Source organism: Xyrauchen texanus, chromosome 31 (assembly GCF_025860055.1).
Source record: "Xyrauchen texanus isolate HMW12.3.18 chromosome 31, RBS_HiC_50CHRs, whole genome shotgun sequence".
Taxonomy (NCBI): Eukaryota; Metazoa; Chordata; class Actinopteri; order Cypriniformes; family Catostomidae; genus Xyrauchen; species Xyrauchen texanus.
Window position 1 is genome coordinate 6,932,218 of NC_068306.1, and position 18,936 is coordinate 6,951,153.

Here is an 18,936-nt window from a genome sequence, read left to right on the forward strand (position 1 = left end):
GTTAATTCCTTGGTTATACAACATGGATAAAACATTACACACATTTTAAAGAGGTACATCAGGCTATAATCATTAATTTTTCAGTTATATGTTACCACAGTTCAAAGCAATTGTCAGAATTACTAGAATATTGTATGTGGGTCCATGCGGTCTTGCATATTTTATAGGATTGATTGATTCAGCAAAGTACTGTGACTTTGTCTGAGATGTTTCTGGATTAAGGAATGTCCTTTTTAAGATGCTGTTTTCTGAACAATGATCAAGATGTCACATGATCTGAAGAGTCTAAGTGTAGCAAACTGGTTTATATCAGAGGACAGAATCTTGTGTGTTCCTAGTCTCTCGGGATCTCCAAGAGTGTGTGTTCTGTCTTTTATTGCTTTGAGCTTTGAACTTAGGAAACCATTGGAAACTTCTCTGCAAAGAGGTCATAAGTCATATGGGATCTAGACAAGACTCTTTGTTAGTTTTATTGGCCAGATGTGAGACTTACTGGCAACTTCAATTTATGACGTTGTGGAATTCCAGGATTAAGATTGTGTATTTCCTAGATTCAAATCACATCGTTTCAATTCTTCTGCATGTATAATACTGCAATGGACAAATTGAAAATGAAGTAGAAATAAAAACTAAATTAAAATTAAAAACATTATAACCTTGGTTGTAATGACTAACGCAGCTTTGCCTTTCATTTATCTATGTTTAAGTGGAGGGGAAAAGCAACATATAACTGAAATGTTAACCGAACGCAATATGAAATGGTAATTTTGTTAAATCTATCTAAACAAATGGTTTCTCTTAGTTGTGATTGTTAAAATAAGCTTAAAATATTGATGTTGAGTTTACGGTTACAATTTAAATTCAGATTCATGAACAGATTAATTCATATTTGACTCGGACTCTGCCTATTATGGACACGGTCTTGAGTCCGATTCTGCCCCTTTTGAACTCAGACTTGACTCCGACTTGACTAAGGTGGACTCAAACCCAACACTAGTTCCTAGCAGCATGACTAATTAAGTTTTCTCTTTTTCAGATCCAAGAGAGATATCAGATAATGTAAGGATTGTGTTACTGGGAAAAACTGGAGTTGGGAAGAGTGCAACAGGAAACATCATCTTAGGGAGAGAAGCATTTATAGCAGACATGTCTCATGAGTCAGTTACCAAAGAGTGTCAGATAGAGACAGTTGAAATCAATGGCAGATATATTACTGTGATTGACACTCCTGGACTGTTTGATACTAAACTCAATGAAAAAGAGATCCAGAGAGAAATCACAAATTGCATCTCAATGACACTACCAGGACCACATGTGTTTCTCTTACTCATACCACTGGGACGTTTCACTCAAGAGGAGAACAAATCTGTAGAGATAATTCTAGAAATTTTTGGTGAAAACTCTTTAATGTATACCATGGTGCTCTTCACCAGAGGAGATGATCTGAAGAACAAATCTATTGAAGATTACCTGGGAAACCATGAATCTGCTTTGAGGAACCTCATTAAGCAGTGTGGCAACAGATATCATGTGTTCAATAATACAATTACTAGAGATCATACACAGGTTTCTACTCTACTGCAAAAAATAGATGCAATGGTAGCCGCAAATGGAGGGAGTTACTACTCATGTAAGATTTTCATACAGATGGAGAGAGATCTACAGGAAAAACAAATAAAGATTCTAACGGACAAAGTGAAGCAACTGAGCAGAGAGAGAAAAGATCTTCTGGCCAACCAAGAAAAAGAGAGAAAGTCCATGAAGATAAAAGTGGAGGAAGATAGACAAAATCATGACAAAGAAAGGAGGAGATTTGAAGTCAAATTAAGAGAAAACCAAGAACAATGCAAGAAAAAATTAGAGGAGCAGCAGACAAAAATCCAGGAACTGAAAACAGAACGAAAGGAGATACTGAAACAGATACAAGATAATGAAAGGAGGAGGATGCAGGAAGAACAAAACTGGAACAAACATTGTGAGATACTTGAAGAGAAAATCAATAATGAACAACATCTAAATGAAATGCAATGTAAGATTTATGAAGACAAAATTAAGTTAACAGAACAAAAGAGGCAAGATCTACTAGAGAGCGTTAAATATGTGGAGTATGAAGAAGACAGAAGAAAAGACTTGGAAAACATGAAAATGTGCTGTTCTCAAAAGGTAAGTGATCAATGACATCTCAATGCTGACTGGGGCATTGTTGTAAAGAATGGCACTGCAGTGCAGCTAACTGCTGGCCTTAGTGAAAAAAGATTTTAGATGTAAATATTAGAAGCCTTTATTATTGTCACACATTATTCATTTGCATATGTACTGTACAGTGAAATTCTTATTTTCTGCATATCCCAGCTAAGCTGGGGTCATAGCGCAGGGTCAGCAATAATAAAGTGCCCCTGGAGAAAATAGGGTCAATGGCTTTGCTCAAGGGCCCAACAGTGTCATCTTGGTTTGAACCCCTGACTTTCTGGTCAGTAACCCAGAACCTTAACCACTGAGCCACCACTACCCCAAGTTATTAGCTCATGCTCACAACACACAAAAGATGGGGTCTACAACTAGTTAACTTAATTGTAACTGTAATCCTGTAATCTTGTCCCAAGTTCTCCCCTAAGCCCTTCCGGTCCTCCTCCAAGTCCACACTTTTGGTGACAATGCTTCAGCGACTATAGGGTACTAATATTACACAACTGTCTATCTTGTCATGGAAGTCTTAGCATTTTCAAACTACACGACGAATCAGCGACAGGAGTGAACACATTACAAAACATTTCACTATTGACGAAACCCCAACGACTAATTTGGAGTCCAGGCAGAGTACACGCGAGAAGTGATATGAGATACAAAAACAAATGCATGATCATATGCTGTGAATTTCAGTATGTTTTTAATCATATATTTTATTGGTTGCAATATGAAAAGTACCTCCTACTGAAAAATCTACCTATTTGCTTACATGACTGTCCAAGAGAATTGGCAATTTCTCTCCAACTCTTTTCTTTCTCCACCCGGTTGTGGGACAGTTCAGAGGAAACGTCAAATAGGCACTGGTGCTCCAGCCAATGTTCCACTATATTTTCCTCCATTCATTCGGTCCAATGAGACTTTCTTGATCCCGCAGCCATGCTAGTAGATGTTCTGTTGCAGGTACATCAGGACTCCTCCCACTGAAACTTCCCGTACCCTATTTCTTGCTCTTTCATTGGCTGTAGGTCAACCCTGCACTTGTATTCCATAAAAACATATTTCACATTGCGCGATTTGGAGTCGCATACAGGTCCAGATATTTAAAATTCTAGATATCTTGCTGACATCGGTGACGCGTTGGTGCTTCTCTCAAATCGCGTCTTTGATAATTCATACATTGCGATCATAGCTCAAGGGGACTCGTCCTTTGAAGGCTGCTGTAAACCGAGTGTCCTCCTTTAAACAAGTCGCAGTCGCTTTTGTTTCTACAGGAAAGGCTGGAGAGGAGGCTGTCCCCTTCCACCCTCAAGGTGTATGTCGCCGCCATCGCGACTCACCACGATACAGTAGACGGCAAGTCTCTGGGTAACTCTCACGACTTAATTATCAGGTTCCTAAGAGGCACCTGGAGGCTAAATCCCTCCCGGCCAAGCCTGTTCCCCTCCTGGGATCTCTCAGTTGTCCTCACGGGCCTCCAGAGACCCCCCTTTGAGCCGCTAGACTCAGCTGGACTCAGGGCCCTCTCTCTCAAAACGGCCCTGCTGATCGCGCTTGCCTCCATCAAGAGGGTCGGGGCCTTGCAAGCATTCTCTGTCAGCGACACTTGCCTGGAGTTCGGTCCGGCAGACACATATGTGATCCTAAGACCGCGACCAGGCTACGTGCCCAAGGTTCCTACCACGCCCTTCAGAGATCAGGTAGTGAGCCTGCAAGCGCTGGCAGACCCAGCCCTTTCGTTTCTGTGTCTGGTACGTGCTTTGCATATCTATTTGGACCGCATGAAGAGCTCTAGACGTTCTGAGCAGCTCTTTGTCTGCTTCGGGGGACAGCAGAAAGGGAACACTGTCTCCAAACAGAAGCTCGCCTACTGGGTTGTCGACGCCATTTCATTGGCTTATCACACCCAGGCCGTGCCTCCCCACCTTGCGGGTTCGAACACACTCAACCAGAAGTGTTGCGTCCTCGTGGGCACTGGCCAGGGGCACCTCCCTCGCAGACATCTGTAGAGCAGCAGGGTGGGCAACACCTAATACCTTTGTGAGATTTTACAATCTCCGGGTTGAGTCGGTATCGTCTCGTGTTCTCTCAGGTCTGAGCCCGTAGAACTGATACAGCTGGTCGCGTTTGCACGTAAGAATACCTGCCCGCTTCTGTATCAGCAGTTCACGTACACAGCTCAGCGCATGGCATGATTTAAGTGGGACCCCTAGTGTCGCTTCTCCGACACAACGTCGAGAGAGCGACAGAAGGGGAACGTCTAGGTTACGTATGTAACCTCCGTTCCCCGATGGAGGGAACGAGATGTTGTGTCCTCCCCACCACGTCGCTGAGCCGAGCCACTGTTGTGGCCGGACCATTTCCGGCTCCTCAGAAAAATCCTGAATGAACTCCCGTATTTGCCCACCTAAATACCCGTATGTCCGGGGGGCGGGGTATGCAAATACTGTCTGCCAACTTTTCATTGGCCTTTTTTCATAAGTCCTCCGACACAACGTCTCGTTCCCTCCATCGGGGAACGGAAGTTACATACGTAACCTAGACGTTATGAGTGCCCACGAAGGATACACCTCATGCATCCTCTGAATTCCCTTGAAAGAAGGTCGCATTCGAAGACTGCATTCGAAATATCCTACTGGCTTTTCTGAAACGAGACAGCCTCGATGACATATGCGGCCGACAAATCCGACCTCCGGAGGATGCATCCTTCCAAACGAGACACAGCCACAATGAGGTTAAATAGGGAAGCAAACTAGGAGGGTAAAGAGAGAAGGCAGGTGAGTCAAATTAATTAATAACAAGGTAACAAGGGAGGCAGGGTATCACTCATGACTGAACTGACACGAGCGCACATGACAATGAGAAAACACTTTGCCAAGTGCACTCACACAACAAATGACAAGACACAAGAACACATGGTTTGTCATGTGTTCACACAACATGACACAAAACATGAATGTCAGAATTCAGCCACAAAAGATATGAACAAACCAACAGAAGTGGCTGAATCCTGACATAAAATGCTTCTTTCATTTTGTAAAGCTCTTTCTTACCTAAATTATTTGTGAAATATGAATTACCATATTACTAATATGGCTAAAAACATAATTACCAGTATGCCTAAAAACTAGAGATGCACCGATCGACCAGCCAGGGACCGGAATTAGCCGATTTTCCGCATGCTCGGCCGGTCAGCCTCACGTCATACCAATTCCAAACCGGTCCGTTTTGTTGCCAGCAGCGCAGGCAATAACGTCACAGCCGCATGTAAACATGTCATTGGCGTGGAAGATCTTCACTGTGTGAGTGATGAATACATAAAGTTAAAAATGTGTAATTTCGAAATAAACCGTGGGGGAACCACCACAATAACTTTCGGAACAACAAACCTAATTAGACATTTATAACACCATCTCCCAGCTGAAAATGCCCATTTTAAAAAAGAAGCTAAAACGTGAAAGCGGCTAATGCTAGCCAGAGCTCAGAGCCAGTCACAAGTCAGCAGCCTCTCCTATCATTCCTTGGTATGAGCAGCGAAAATACCAAAGCAATTACGAGGAAAATTATGACCAGCCGTTCTCCATATTTGAGGACAGAGGGTTCAGAAATCTGATAAATTTCCTTGATACAGAGTATGAGGTACTTTCCGACGTCGCGTTGCCCGAGTTGTTTAATCTCGTGTCATGTCACACACGCAGCCGGTTATCTGTCAACATTTGGGTACACAAATCGGGGAGAGGGGAAGTGGGGTGCTGGATGGCAGAGGCAGGCTAAATACATACAAATTGTGCCGTTGTGATTTAATGTAATTTTTCCCATCGTGTCCGATATTAAAATAAGTGCGACACACAATGCAAAAGGCGTGGGCATTGTCGGTATGGCTTCGGGATATTAAATTAAATTCTTCCATCCAGCTGTTGTTAAATTTACATGTATATTTAGTTTTTTCGCCAGAGCACCAGCTGAGTCTTCTCCTCCCATCTACCAGTGATGCTTGATTTAACATCCCGCGTCTACTGCCTGCGCAGATATCAACAGCGCAAATGGGTTTTGGTTGCCAGATTGTGGTCATACATGATTTGTAATTTGTATGATGAGTCGATTGTGTGAGTAGGATGCGTTTCATTCAAGATCTGGCAACTGGACCACCTTGGAATAATATATTGATGTGATTATTCATATAACGTGGTTTGGGCCATACAAATTACGGGAGTTTTTTTGGGAGAAATAACAAAACTGGAGTGTTGACAGGTTACAAGCCATTCCCGAAGCAGTGCTCAGTTTTACAACTGATATTTGGACAGCTAACGTAAGTTGAGCGTATTGGACACTTCAGTTTTTCAGATCTTTGGAATTGTTTTGTTAGACGAGTAATAAAGAGAAAAAGGTCCATTTATAAAAATAGTGGAAAATGACATCTGTTATATAAAGCAACTCATTTGCAGTTAATTGTTATTTCTACCTCTTTCCAGTCACAGATCACTTTATTTTCAGAGTTGTTTAAGTGAGAGAATATCCTGTAAACTTAATGCAGTTTGGGGGAAATTGTAATGTTTAATAATTTATTTTATTATGAAAATAAAATTTAGCATTGAAGAAAGGTAGATTTTGTTTGTATATGTGGTCAATAATAGTTCTTAGAATGAAAATCGGAATCTGAAAAATCGGTACAGGCAGGTCACACTTGCAAAAAATCAGAAATCGAAATCGGCCAAGAAAATTGCAATCGGTGCATCTCTACTAAAAACATCATTCTAATTTTATAGTTTATTTGTACATTCTCTCTGGTAAAGTGTCACAATAACAAATTACTGCTTATATATAAATCTCAATGTGTATTAATTTACAGGGAGATGAAACTGCCCCAAGCCCAATGCCTGAAACCAACGAGGACCAAAGCTTGGCCCAAGAGCTCAAAGATCTCTTGAATAGACTAGCTTTGACAAACATGCAATATAATAAATTGAAGACAACAGACATTCTTGCAATAACTTCATTTCAATACCTGGAACCACAAAAAGAGACTGAACTGGTAAACTCATTCCTACAAAAGTTGCTGAACATGGACTACAGAGCAAGATACACTGTCATAAAGCAGGAAGGGAAAGAAGATGACCAAAAAACACCTGCCTCCAAGAAAGAAGGCGAGGAAGAGGGAGCAAACTACAACCCCACTGTTATCTCAGGGAATCACTATAGTACTCACCCAATGGATGTTCAGATGGCTGTGTTTCACTGTGCTGATGGTTTCTTAAAACAGCTAATGGTGACTAAACTCTCACAGTGTCAGTATGCTCTGCCTCTACTTGTACCTGATCCATTCACACAACACATTGAGTTCCCTCTCTGGACATTTCAGCAAATCAGCAAGACCTGGAAAGCAACAGATGAAATGGGTCAAACATGTTGCCATTTCCAGCCAGTCTACAAGGCAGAATCTCCAATGGTGGCTTTCTTCAGATTTGGCTCTCTGTCGACATCCAAATCTCAGCTGATGAACTCCCTCATTAATGAGAAGCACAACACGTTCTTCCACAGGAACTGCCCAGGCAGCAGCAGAACCAGAGTACTGATGGATGGAGTGGTGGAGATCGCTTGGTACTGTCCCTCTGGGACAAATACAGATACATTTTCTGACTGTGTTGCATTCTGTAATCTCCATGGTGACGCAGGAGCCAACGAGGAACAATATGAGATTTTGACCAATATGGCTTCTATGAATGTCCTATTTTTACCTGATTTTGGACAGAAGAACCACTACAAGGGCTTGGTAAGATCACTCTTCAAATCTCCTCAGGCTCTCATTTGTCTGCTCACTGAGAATGACTGTGATAAAACTAAACTGGGTGGTGGAAAATATATAATTGGTCTTTTGAACAAAAACCAATCTGATGTATCTAATCAGATAAGGGAGACAATCAAAGTGAGCCTGAGTGTGCAGAAGAAGACATTTATACTCGAAGATGTGGCCCAACACACAGGAATCAGAGTAGACGGGGATGATCCAGAGTGCAAGAAAGGGAAAGAGGCAGCACTCCAAATGATGGGACTATTTGCTGGAATGGAACCATCAACAGTGAAAGAAGCAAACCTGCCCTATCAGGGGAATCTGTGGGTTGAATGGTGTAAAATCAACAAAAAACTGCATCATCTAGAAGGAGAAAATCTTGAGGAAGATAAAAGTACCAAACTGAAGCTCATGAGAAATATACGAGAAAAGCAAGTGGCACAAGGGTTGAGTGAGTTCATGATAATGTTTATTGAAAAACTGAAATCACAGAGAGACCATGAAAAAAGATATTTCCTGAAGTGGATGCAAAATTTGTTGGATGATTTCACTTCAGATAAGCTCCGCGGACTTCATAAGGAGTATGATGCAAAATGGAATGAAGTCTCAGCTTTGAAAAAGAAGCCTGATCAACTAGACCGACTACAGATTGAACAAACAAGACTGGAACAAATATCAGAGCAAATCAATAAAATAACCTTAGGCATAGAACACATCCTGAGAGAAATTGGTCAGATATATGAATCGTGGTCATCTGTGAAGAGGAACGAGAAAGACCTGCAGTTTGACTTGTTTTCTCTGCCGAGTCTTGCAGCAGAGATGATGATATCTGGATCTCCAATGGAGCTGATGGATGGAGATGCTGCTCATATTCCTTTGACCTGGGTTACTGCTGTTCTAGATGAACTCATCAAGAAACTGGAAGACCAGAGTGTCTTTGTGCTGTCAATTTTAGGCATTCAGAGTTCTGGGAAATCAACCATGCTGAATGCCATGTTTGGACTCCAGTTTGCAGTCAGCGCTGGCAGGTGCACCAAAGGAGCTTTCATGCAGCTGGTCAGAGTGTCAGAGGTGATGAAAGAAGAGCTGAAGTTTGACTATATTCTGGTGGTTGATACTGAGGGGCTCCGTGCACCAGAATTGGATGGCAGGTCAACCAGATGTCGTGACAACGAAATGGCCACCTTTGTTGTTGGTCTTGGAAATATGACCTTGATCAATATCTTTGGCGAAAACCCATATGACATGCAGGACATTCTGCAAATTGTTGTTCAGGCCTTCCTGAGGATGAAGCAGGTCCGATTGACTCCCAGCTGCATGTTTGTGCATCAGAATGTTTCAGACATCACAGCTGGAGAGAAAAACATGGAGGGAAGAAGACGACTGCAAGAGACACTGGATGAAATGACAAAGCTTGCTGCGCTAGAGGAAGTGTCAGATGCAGAATGTTTCAGCGATGTCATTGCATTCGATGTTCAGAACGATGTGAAATATTTTGCACAGCTCTGGGAAGGCAGTCCACCAATGGCACCGCCAAACCCACACTACTGTGGAAATGTTCAAGAGCTAAAGCAAACTATTCTTTCTCATGCCTCAAAATCAAACGGCATGACGCTGACTCACCTAAAAAAACGCATTCAAGATCTCTGGGAGGCTTTGCTTGGTGAACAATTTGTCTTCAGCTTCAAGAACTCTCTGGAAATCGCAACGTATAGGAAACTAGAGACTGAATACAGCAAATGGACCTGGATTCTTCGGAGTGCCATGCTGGAAATTGAAAACACACTACACAACAAAATAGAAAATGAAGTGATTCATGAGGTCAAGGAAACTGATCTTCAAAAATTACTACATGTGCAAAGTACAGAAGTGAAAAAGATGATGTCAGAATTCTTTGAGAAAGACAGAGATGCAGTTATGCTGAACCAATGGAAAGCCTCATTTGAAATTAAAATCCTGGAGCTTCAAGGGAACATTTTTAGGGAAACAATGAGGAAATTAAATGATGTTCTCCAGCAGCGTGACTTGAAGAAAAAGATTGATGCTCGGAGGACACATCATGAAAACATTCTCTTTGAAAAGAGCAAAGAACTTGCCTTGAAACTTAAAGAGAAAGCAGAGGATGAAAATATAATGAATAAAGAGTTTGATTCCTTTTGGGAACAGCAGATGGAAGAAATCATCAGAGATACTCCTCCAGTCAAAACTATTGACATAATAAGAGATCTCAAAGATATCCTCAATGACACTTATGAAAGTCTCCCTGTAGACCATAAGAAAAAGAGCAGTAAATACAGTGATATGTGCGCTGTGCCAAGCTATTCCGAATATGTAAAGTTAAAGAAGTCCACGAGAGTTGCAGAATCTCTTACAAATGTCTACAGAGGAGCTAAAGAGTTGCTTGGTCGTGCTTTATCTAAGAAGGACGAAGTCCAGATAAGAACCTTAATCGCTGGCATTACTGAGCAGACAGATAAAATGATTATGTCATATAACATTGCAAAAATGGGCTACAACATTAGCTGCATTCAACAACTTGTAGATTACATAAAGACAAGATTAAAAGAACACGAGGAAGGGCAGAAATATCTGTTCAAGAGAGAATTCTTCATGGATTTGGTACTTTACATTTGTCAAAGGGCAAACAAGACATTCACTGACCAACACAAAATGTTCAGGGATGTCAATGATCCTGTTATTTACTCTGAGAGGAAGAGGGAAGAGTACTACAGAATTTTCATGAAACGCTGTCAAGGGGCAACATCAACTGCCATTTTTGGTAAATTTATTTGTAATAAATTTAAAGCTCCCATTCAGCAGCATGTCTACAAAAAAACCGCCAGAGAGTTGGCGGATGAAATGAAGACAAACCGTGAGTCGCTGAATGGGAACAGATCCAACCTAGAAAAACACATCCTCAAGACAATGGCAGAAAAGGAGAATTTTAAAACATATATGACTTACATACATAATCCCAGAGAATACTTCAAGAGTTTCATCAGGGATGAAGTCAGTCAGTACATCACTGAAAGATTCCAAGATAGTGTTCAACCCAAGATGGAAAAATGCATCCTGCCGCTGCAGCAGAAGATCATAACCGCAGTACATGAATCCACCAAACAGGTTCAGGAGATCAATGGAGATGCCGATTTGTGGTTGATTTCTTTCACACACCAGATCTCCGATGTGCTGATATTCTCTGTAAGTGATCTTAGAGGAGTGAATCATGATGATGTTGATCTCAGCCTCCTAGAAGATGTGATAAAAGAAGAACTACCTTCTATAATATCTGATATAAGCAGCGAATTCAGCACAGAAACATTTCCAGTATATCTGGACTACACAGACAGGCCAGATGAGATTCTGATTGATCACTTTTGTCAGTGCTGCTGGGTTCAGTGTCCTTTCTGTGCAGCCATCTGCACCAACACGATGGAAGACCATCCTGGAGATCATAGTGTTCCTTTCCATCGTAATACTGGTCTGAATGGTTGGTTTTACAGAGGAACAACTAACCTATCTATCAGCATCTGCACATCAGCAGTGGCCAGTGATCGATCATTTCATCCAGATGAATACAGAGTTAAATTCCCATGGAAAGAATACAGAAAAGCTGGTCCTAAATATGCTAACTGGAGGATCACCTCTGACCTATCTGAGCTACCATATTGGAAATGGTTTGTGTGCCGATTTCAGAAAGATCTGGAAAAGTACTACAATAAAACCTTTAATGGAAGAGGGAGGATTCCATATGAATGGAGACTGTACTCTCAAGAGGAGGCTGTTGTGAGTTTGGATAAATACATTTGATGGAAAAGATGAAGAATGTGACTAGGAGTTTGAAATTAGTTTCTGTTCCACATTACAGTGACTGTGAAATATATACTAAACTAAATATAAACAGCTTGTAGCAAAGAAGCACTTCACAGAATAGTTTAAAATGTATAATGTTAAGACTCTTTTCTTCAGAAGCAACTGATCTACACTTTAAGGCAGAAAATATATGAATATTATATTTTGAGAATTATACTTATAGGTGACAAATCTCATTATTAATCACTATGGGTACTTAGTTAGTTACTTTTTTTTTTCTTCATAAATTCCTGATTCTGAAAGTTCTGTTTGCTTAAATACTTTCTCAAAATATTCTCGCTGAATAATGAATGATTATCCACATTTTTTAAATGTGTAAAATGATTAGCAAAATATTCTATGAAGTAAACTCTGAACAAAGCCCAGTGATAAGAAATGTTATTGTTATTTTTTCCATATTGCAGGAATAAATATATCATTACATCAAGTTTCAACAGTGATGATGCCAACAAGTTTTTAAATCCAAGTGTTCACATTCCTGTCACTGTCATTGCAATGTCAAGGCATGGTTTAATCCGTCTACTGTATTGACACACTTCAAAAACGTTTCTTATCTCATGAGTAAAGTTATAGCTCACAATTGTAATATTCCTAACATTCATTGTAATACTTGGGTACATTAGGCTGAGTAACACCAATTCACTTTAAAGAGAACTACCTGTCTTTTAAACATGTGGCTACATTTGGGTCATTCTCTAGATTATATAATCAGATGCACAGGTCTGAACCTGCTAGGCCTGCCCTACCTCTAGCAGTACCCTTCAGTCTTCCAGCGATGGGGTCATCAGCCGGGAGACACCCATCACCTTTGTTTCGCTCCATTAAACCCAGAACATATCCTGATGGTGGGGCGGCAGTCAGGGATGTCTCACTGCCACTCCCGGCAGCTGGACACCGGACCCTTTCCACTGCTTCTCATTGTTGCATTCAGATCAAGACATTCCTCCTTTACAGATCATACCATGTATCCGGCTTTCAATACCCCCCACCCCCATGAGCAGTCCTATCCTACTTCCAATGCCTCTTTTCTGTAATGGGGCTTTTCCACTGCACGGTTCAACTCGACTGCTCACTTTTTGGGGGTTTTCCACTGTGGATAGATCCTGGTACCTGATACTTTTTTAGTGCCACCTCAGTCGAGGTTCCAAGCGTGCCGAGGCGATAGTAAACGTGGCGTCAAAATCCAGCAGATCACTGATTGGTCAGGGAGAATCGTCACAACCAGCGTCACTGGATTTCCGACATGCGACATCAACCCGCTAGTTTTAAAGTTAGCAACAGCGAGAACAGTATCATTTGTTCAGGCGACTTTCGAATTGTGAAAAAAGAAAATGGCTGTGCGCAAAACCACGCCGTAGTCAATAAACGAGGTACATGCGGTCCACTCGTTAGCGATGAGTGAAACGAAGTGTCTCAGCTGTTGGCCGCACACGGCTTCCACCGGACCTACCAACAGCGTAGGGAAGAGTTAAAAAAACTTAAAGTGACTACAGAACCACCAAGGAAAAGTGGAAGTGGTTCGACCAAATGGACGCTATCTTAACCGGCGAGCAATGGGAGGGAGAGTGCCCTGGACTGGCGTTGATCCATGATGGCGGGTGGTACGTTTTGTTGCGTTAACTCTATACTCTGCTTGAAAGCTTCACTTTATTTAGTTGACCAGCTACTGGAAGCTTCTAAAACAACCAGACCAATTTAACTGTTACACTTGTGTAAAATCACCATGCAACAACTGCTTTATGCAGCACAATGAGCTAGTAGCTAACAGCTAGCGGTCGTGTTATTGTTTTAGTCAGTTTGTGTCGCGTTTAAGATGATGTCACGGCAGTAGAGACGGCGTAACTATGACGATCAGCCTATAATCCCACCCACATTGAGATGTCACTAAACTGCAGTGGTAATGTAAGCTCAGAAATGTAAAGCGAGTAGAGTTGAGGCGAGTCCAACTGTAATGTGCAGTGGAAATGTGCCACTAGAAAATACTAGTTATTATACTACGGCTATCACCTTCTAATGCCTGTACTTAAACCAATTCCCTAACAGATTAAGTAGGATAGCGCCGTGAGAGCTGAGCCGCGAGACAGCGTCAGCCGCCCCTCCCACTTTCAGTCTCCCAGACTTTTTGAAGTTGTGGTTCAATCACCAAAGTTAAATGCTTTTTAAGAGTTATTCATTGTAATGAATTAAAATAATTATAGCATTAAAATGATCTTTATCACAAAATAATGTCTTCTTTCTATCTTATACCAAGCATTTTGTTGTGTACCTTTGGCACCTCACTGAATTTGTACCTAGGAAATAATAAATATAATGTGCATACCATCTCTAATTTGTGTCATTTATGTGAAGTGAACATGTGTTGCTGATAAAATGGTAAATGTTCTGCACTTATATAGTGCTTTTTTTTTAACCTTAGAGGTTTCCAAATCACTTTACACTGTGTCCCAATCACACAGACATCAATAATGGTAGAGCTGCCATGCAAGGCGCTAGCCTGCCATTGGGAGCAACTTGGGGTTCAGTGCCTTGCCCAAGGACACTTCAGCATGTGGAGTCGTGTGGGCAGGGAATCGAACCACCAACCCTGCGAGCAACCGACCCACTCCACCACCTGAGCCACAGCCACCCAAAAAAGTGCATAATGTTTTTATAAACCAGGCTATAAAGAAATCTGATCTCAACCCCCATCACATCAACCGTTTTCAGCCCATGCATAACATTTTTTGGTTTCACACATATATGAGGTGGCACTGTCATGGAAAGTGAGAGTCTTCCAAACACACACAGGACACAGCGCAGTCTTTTCCTCAGCTTTATTCGTACCACCCGGTCAGGGGGAGAAGCACCCATGTCTTCTAACCCCCTTTACACTTATGGCAGGTAAATGGTCTGTACTTAAATAGCACCTTTTTAACCTTAGCACATAAAGCCCACACCTATTATATGGCTTCTGAACGCATGGATTTAAAGTCTTATGGATTACCTTTATGCTGCATATTTTGGTTTTTGAAGCCTCAGAATATGTAAAAGTCATACACATCTAGGATGGCATGAGGTTGAGTAAATGATCAGAGAATGTTCAATTTTGGGTGAACTGTCCCTTTAAATGAGTTGCCTGTGAGGAGCACCGGAGTAAAGTGCATTAGTTCAGTAATATACAGTGTGTATATCCTGATGGCTCAATTTACCTGTAACCCAGGATTTCTTATAATTTGTTTTCTAAAAATCCTTTTATCATATATATATATATATCAGTGGGTCTCAAACTTTTTACACCAAGTACCACCTCAGAAAATATTTGGTTCTCCAAGTACCACCATAACGACCAACATTAAATACAGTAGTAGTAGGCCTAACTATTCAGCTACAGTTATGCACAGCTCAAAAACCAGGCAGTTTTATTTATAATAAGAACATTTATTATTGTCAGCCACTTTGAACATTGTAACAACACAGTTTTAACATCAACACTGCACTGTGCTGCTTACATAGAGGTAAATAAAATACAAATTAAATAATGATTAAATTAAAATGTATTGCACCTAAAGTGAAATAAAAACTGTACTTAAAGATTAAATGAAAATGTATTGTACTTAAAAGTACATGTTGCTGTTAGTTCTAACATGAGCTTACTGTGATGGGTGTGAACTTTGCCACATACCACACACTGCGGCCTGGGCTCTTCCTCTCTCCCGCTCCAAATAAATCAAAATTTGATATAGTTTGGGTCATAATTTCTCACTATTTTGTAGCGTTTGCTGCTGCTAGCAGATGCTCTGGGGACTTCACCGGCGATAGCAAAGTTGCCACCGTTTGCACCTGTGCTCGGTTCACTCTCGTCCTCTTCAGTTCTTGTACTTGAAACATTCTCCTCCTGATCCGAACTTCTCTTGCCAGATTGAAGCCACGATAGCAGTTTTTAACTTTTCATAATTTTATCATCCACCTAACATTAATTTATATCACAATATTTCACAAAATTCGCCGCCCTCAAGTGTGCGTTTTTCAAGGCAACCGTTATAGAACGCGTCACTTTATTGTTTCCATGGTGACGCGTCATTGCTTGTCACGTGACCACAGCCACTGAATGACTGATGATCTGCTTTTATTTCCTTTTTTATTCAAAATATTCACAAATTTGTTAGCTATACTATAGCATTACCTTTATAAACATCACTTTTATAAACATCACCTTTATAATTATCACGTTAGTTGAGCTCTATGCGCGATGGGCGCCACCTTCCATAGACATCAGTGTGTATTTTACAAACTCTAAATATATTGGTTTTTTTTTTAGTACTTATGTGAATTTAAATGTCTGAAACCTAAAATAAACACTGAATAGTTGAGAATGATATGACTCCGCTGAGCGCGTACGTCTCTGGCTCAGCGCCAGCCAACCCGCGAAAGCAGTTTGAATTTATCAGTTGGTCAAGTCATGCACTCACCGGTGAGATTCCTCTGCGTACCACTAGAGGGAGTCTGAACCACTGATATATATGATTCGGTACATAGACTTTACTTCTAATGACTATATAACCACAAGAAAAGGCTAGTTAGTGACCTATTCAAGGATTTACCAGGCAGTAGTTTAAAGAATAAAAATATTGTCATCATTAGTCACCCGTGGTTCCTATATTGACATAGTTTAACATATTTGCATTTATTAACCTCTGAAATCAGAATGTTTTTGTTTTTAGCTTGTCATTATTGTGGTAAGGTCTTTCCATGTAAAGCAGTTTCATATAGATCAGACCTCACTGATAGAATGTCACTGCAGGACTTGTACCACTAGACCACTTCCTGCTCTACCGTTTCATTTAAAACACTCGCATTTCTTTGAATGCCAGTGAAACGTACGATTGAATGTCCTTTGACACAGCAGGCTCATTGAACTCATCGGCTTGTTAGTAGAATGCTCCAAAAGAGCAGGAAGCCCTTGCTGGAAGATGATGAAATGAAACTATGTTTCAGGGAAAACACTGTTTATACATTTGTTTTGCGACACGTATCAACAACAGCGAGAAACAGACCAATGAAGAAGGGAACAGGAAGTCGTTCGAGCTACACCAACAATATTAACAGAATGACAAAGTGACTGTTGATGCCCCCATTCAATGGTTTAGAGCTTAAGTCATTTAGTCTAATAATAAAGTTGAATCATGTCATGCTTCTCAGATTCATACAATCTTATGAAATGCATCTTATTGCAGAAATTACTGGACACTAGGGCTAGAATGTCGCACGCCCGGTCCCCAATCGGCCTGATGGGGCGCGGGTGTCCGGGGTCGCGGCTGTGGCTTGAGCGGCCTCCTGGCTGAGGAGACGCCGAATGGCATGCCGGTCCTCTGCTTGAGCCCGCATGATCCCGAAGAACCGGCGATCCTGGTCCTGCCGGAGCTCAAGCAGGGACTGTTGGTGGCTCTGATGTAACGCAGCAAGGGACTAGAGGACCTCCGCCAGCTGGGAGGACTCTACGGGGCGACTACTTTCCTTTACTTGGATAATTCAGCTCCCGGGTTTCGGCACCAATGTAAGGGGGTTAAGATGGGCAAGGAGGAGGCGAGAACCGGCTAGTCAATATAAATAATAATTTAATGAAAACTTAAACCAAAACACACCAACATAAACACACATGACGGACATGCCCGTAATTCTCTCTCTCTCGAACCGTCGTCACCGGTCGCCTTTATCCCTCGCGCGCCCCATCAGGCCAATTGGGGACCGGGCATGCAACATTCTAGCCCCGGCCCCCTCCGCTCCACACAGGGCTGTTTATGTTTTGTGTATATTCAGGGTTTGAAATGAACACCTGCCAACCTGTCAAATGCGGATATTTCATGTTCAGCAACGGAAAATAAATACTTTTGTATTTTGAAGAACAGACAAAAGAAAAGCTGTTGATGTGCGTGTCTGATTCGCATCACCTAGCGAAGTGCTAAAACATGCTAAATACGTGTTAGCATCATGCTAACACATGCTAGCATCGCCTAGCAAAGTGATACAACATGCTAAAAACGTGTTAGCATCATGCTAACACATGCTAGCATTGTCTAGCGAAGTGTTAAAACATTCTAAAAACGTGCTAGCATCATGCTAAAAATGTGCTAGCATCATGCTAACACATGTTAGCATCGCCTAACCAAGTGCTAAAACATGCTAAAAATGTGCTAGTATCATGCTAACACATGCTAGCATCACCTAGCAAAGTGCTAAAACATTCTAAAAACGTGCTAGCATCATGCTAAAAACGTTTTAGCATCATGCTAACACATGTTAGCATCGCCTAACCAAGTGCTAAAACATGCTAAAAATGTGCTAGTATCATCCTAACACATGCTAGCATCACCTAGCAAAGTGCTAAAACATTCTAAAAACATGCTAGCATCATGCTAACACAAACATAACACCTACATGCTACCATCATGAAAAACACATGCTAGCAACATTCTTTGACCATTATTATAGTGCTTAGCAACAAGTTAGAAAATTCTATTTGACGAGTTTTGCCACGGCAAGCACCACTCTTCAGGAAATGTACCTATCTGATTCTGTTCGGAGGTTCCTGAGAATGCTGCGAATGTTCTCAGACCATCTCAGGAGGTGTCCTGAGTTTAGTTTGCTTAACATGCATTGTGAATTGAACGCAGCTCTGAAGGGTCACAATAATGCCCATTCTGCTGGCACACTGCCATTCCAGATCATAAGAGAAATTCAGAACATCATTTGTCATTTTAATATTGAGCCAAGATAAACTTTGATACCAGACAGACAGACAGACAGACAGACAGACAGACAGACACACACATAGGTAGATCTGCATGCAAATTCTATTATTTATGGTAACAAAACAAGAGACACAAAATACGACTTTCAATCTCATAAGGCAGAATGTCAGTCACCATTCATTTTCACTGTATGGCAAAATATGCAATGAAAGTGAATGGTGACTGAACTAACTCTCTGCCAAACATCTCCTGTTTGGAACAACAACATTTTCATTTTTGGGTGAACTGTCCCTTCATGCTTTATTGTCCAGCCCACAGGGGTGCAGGCCAGGCAGAACGAAATTGTGCCAAAAAAATGACTAA

General features: G+C 41.3%; 2 protein-coding genes across 2 annotated transcripts in view; one reads left to right on the top strand and one right to left on the bottom strand.

Moving 5' to 3' along the window:
* Positions 1 to 18,936, bottom strand: part of LOC127625413 (uncharacterized) — a 54,062-nt gene that overhangs the window by 32,888 nt on the left and 2,238 nt on the right. The window lies entirely within an intron of this gene.
* Positions 2,115 to 14,169, top strand: LOC127625408 (interferon-induced very large GTPase 1-like). The gene is made up of 2 exons (XM_052100691.1): positions 2,115 to 2,163; positions 7,034 to 14,169. Exons 1-2 carry the CDS (start codon positions 2,140 to 2,142, stop codon positions 11,780 to 11,782), a joined length of 4,773 nt encoding a protein of 1,590 aa, XP_051956651.1. The 5' UTR covers positions 2,115 to 2,139; the 3' UTR covers positions 11,783 to 14,169.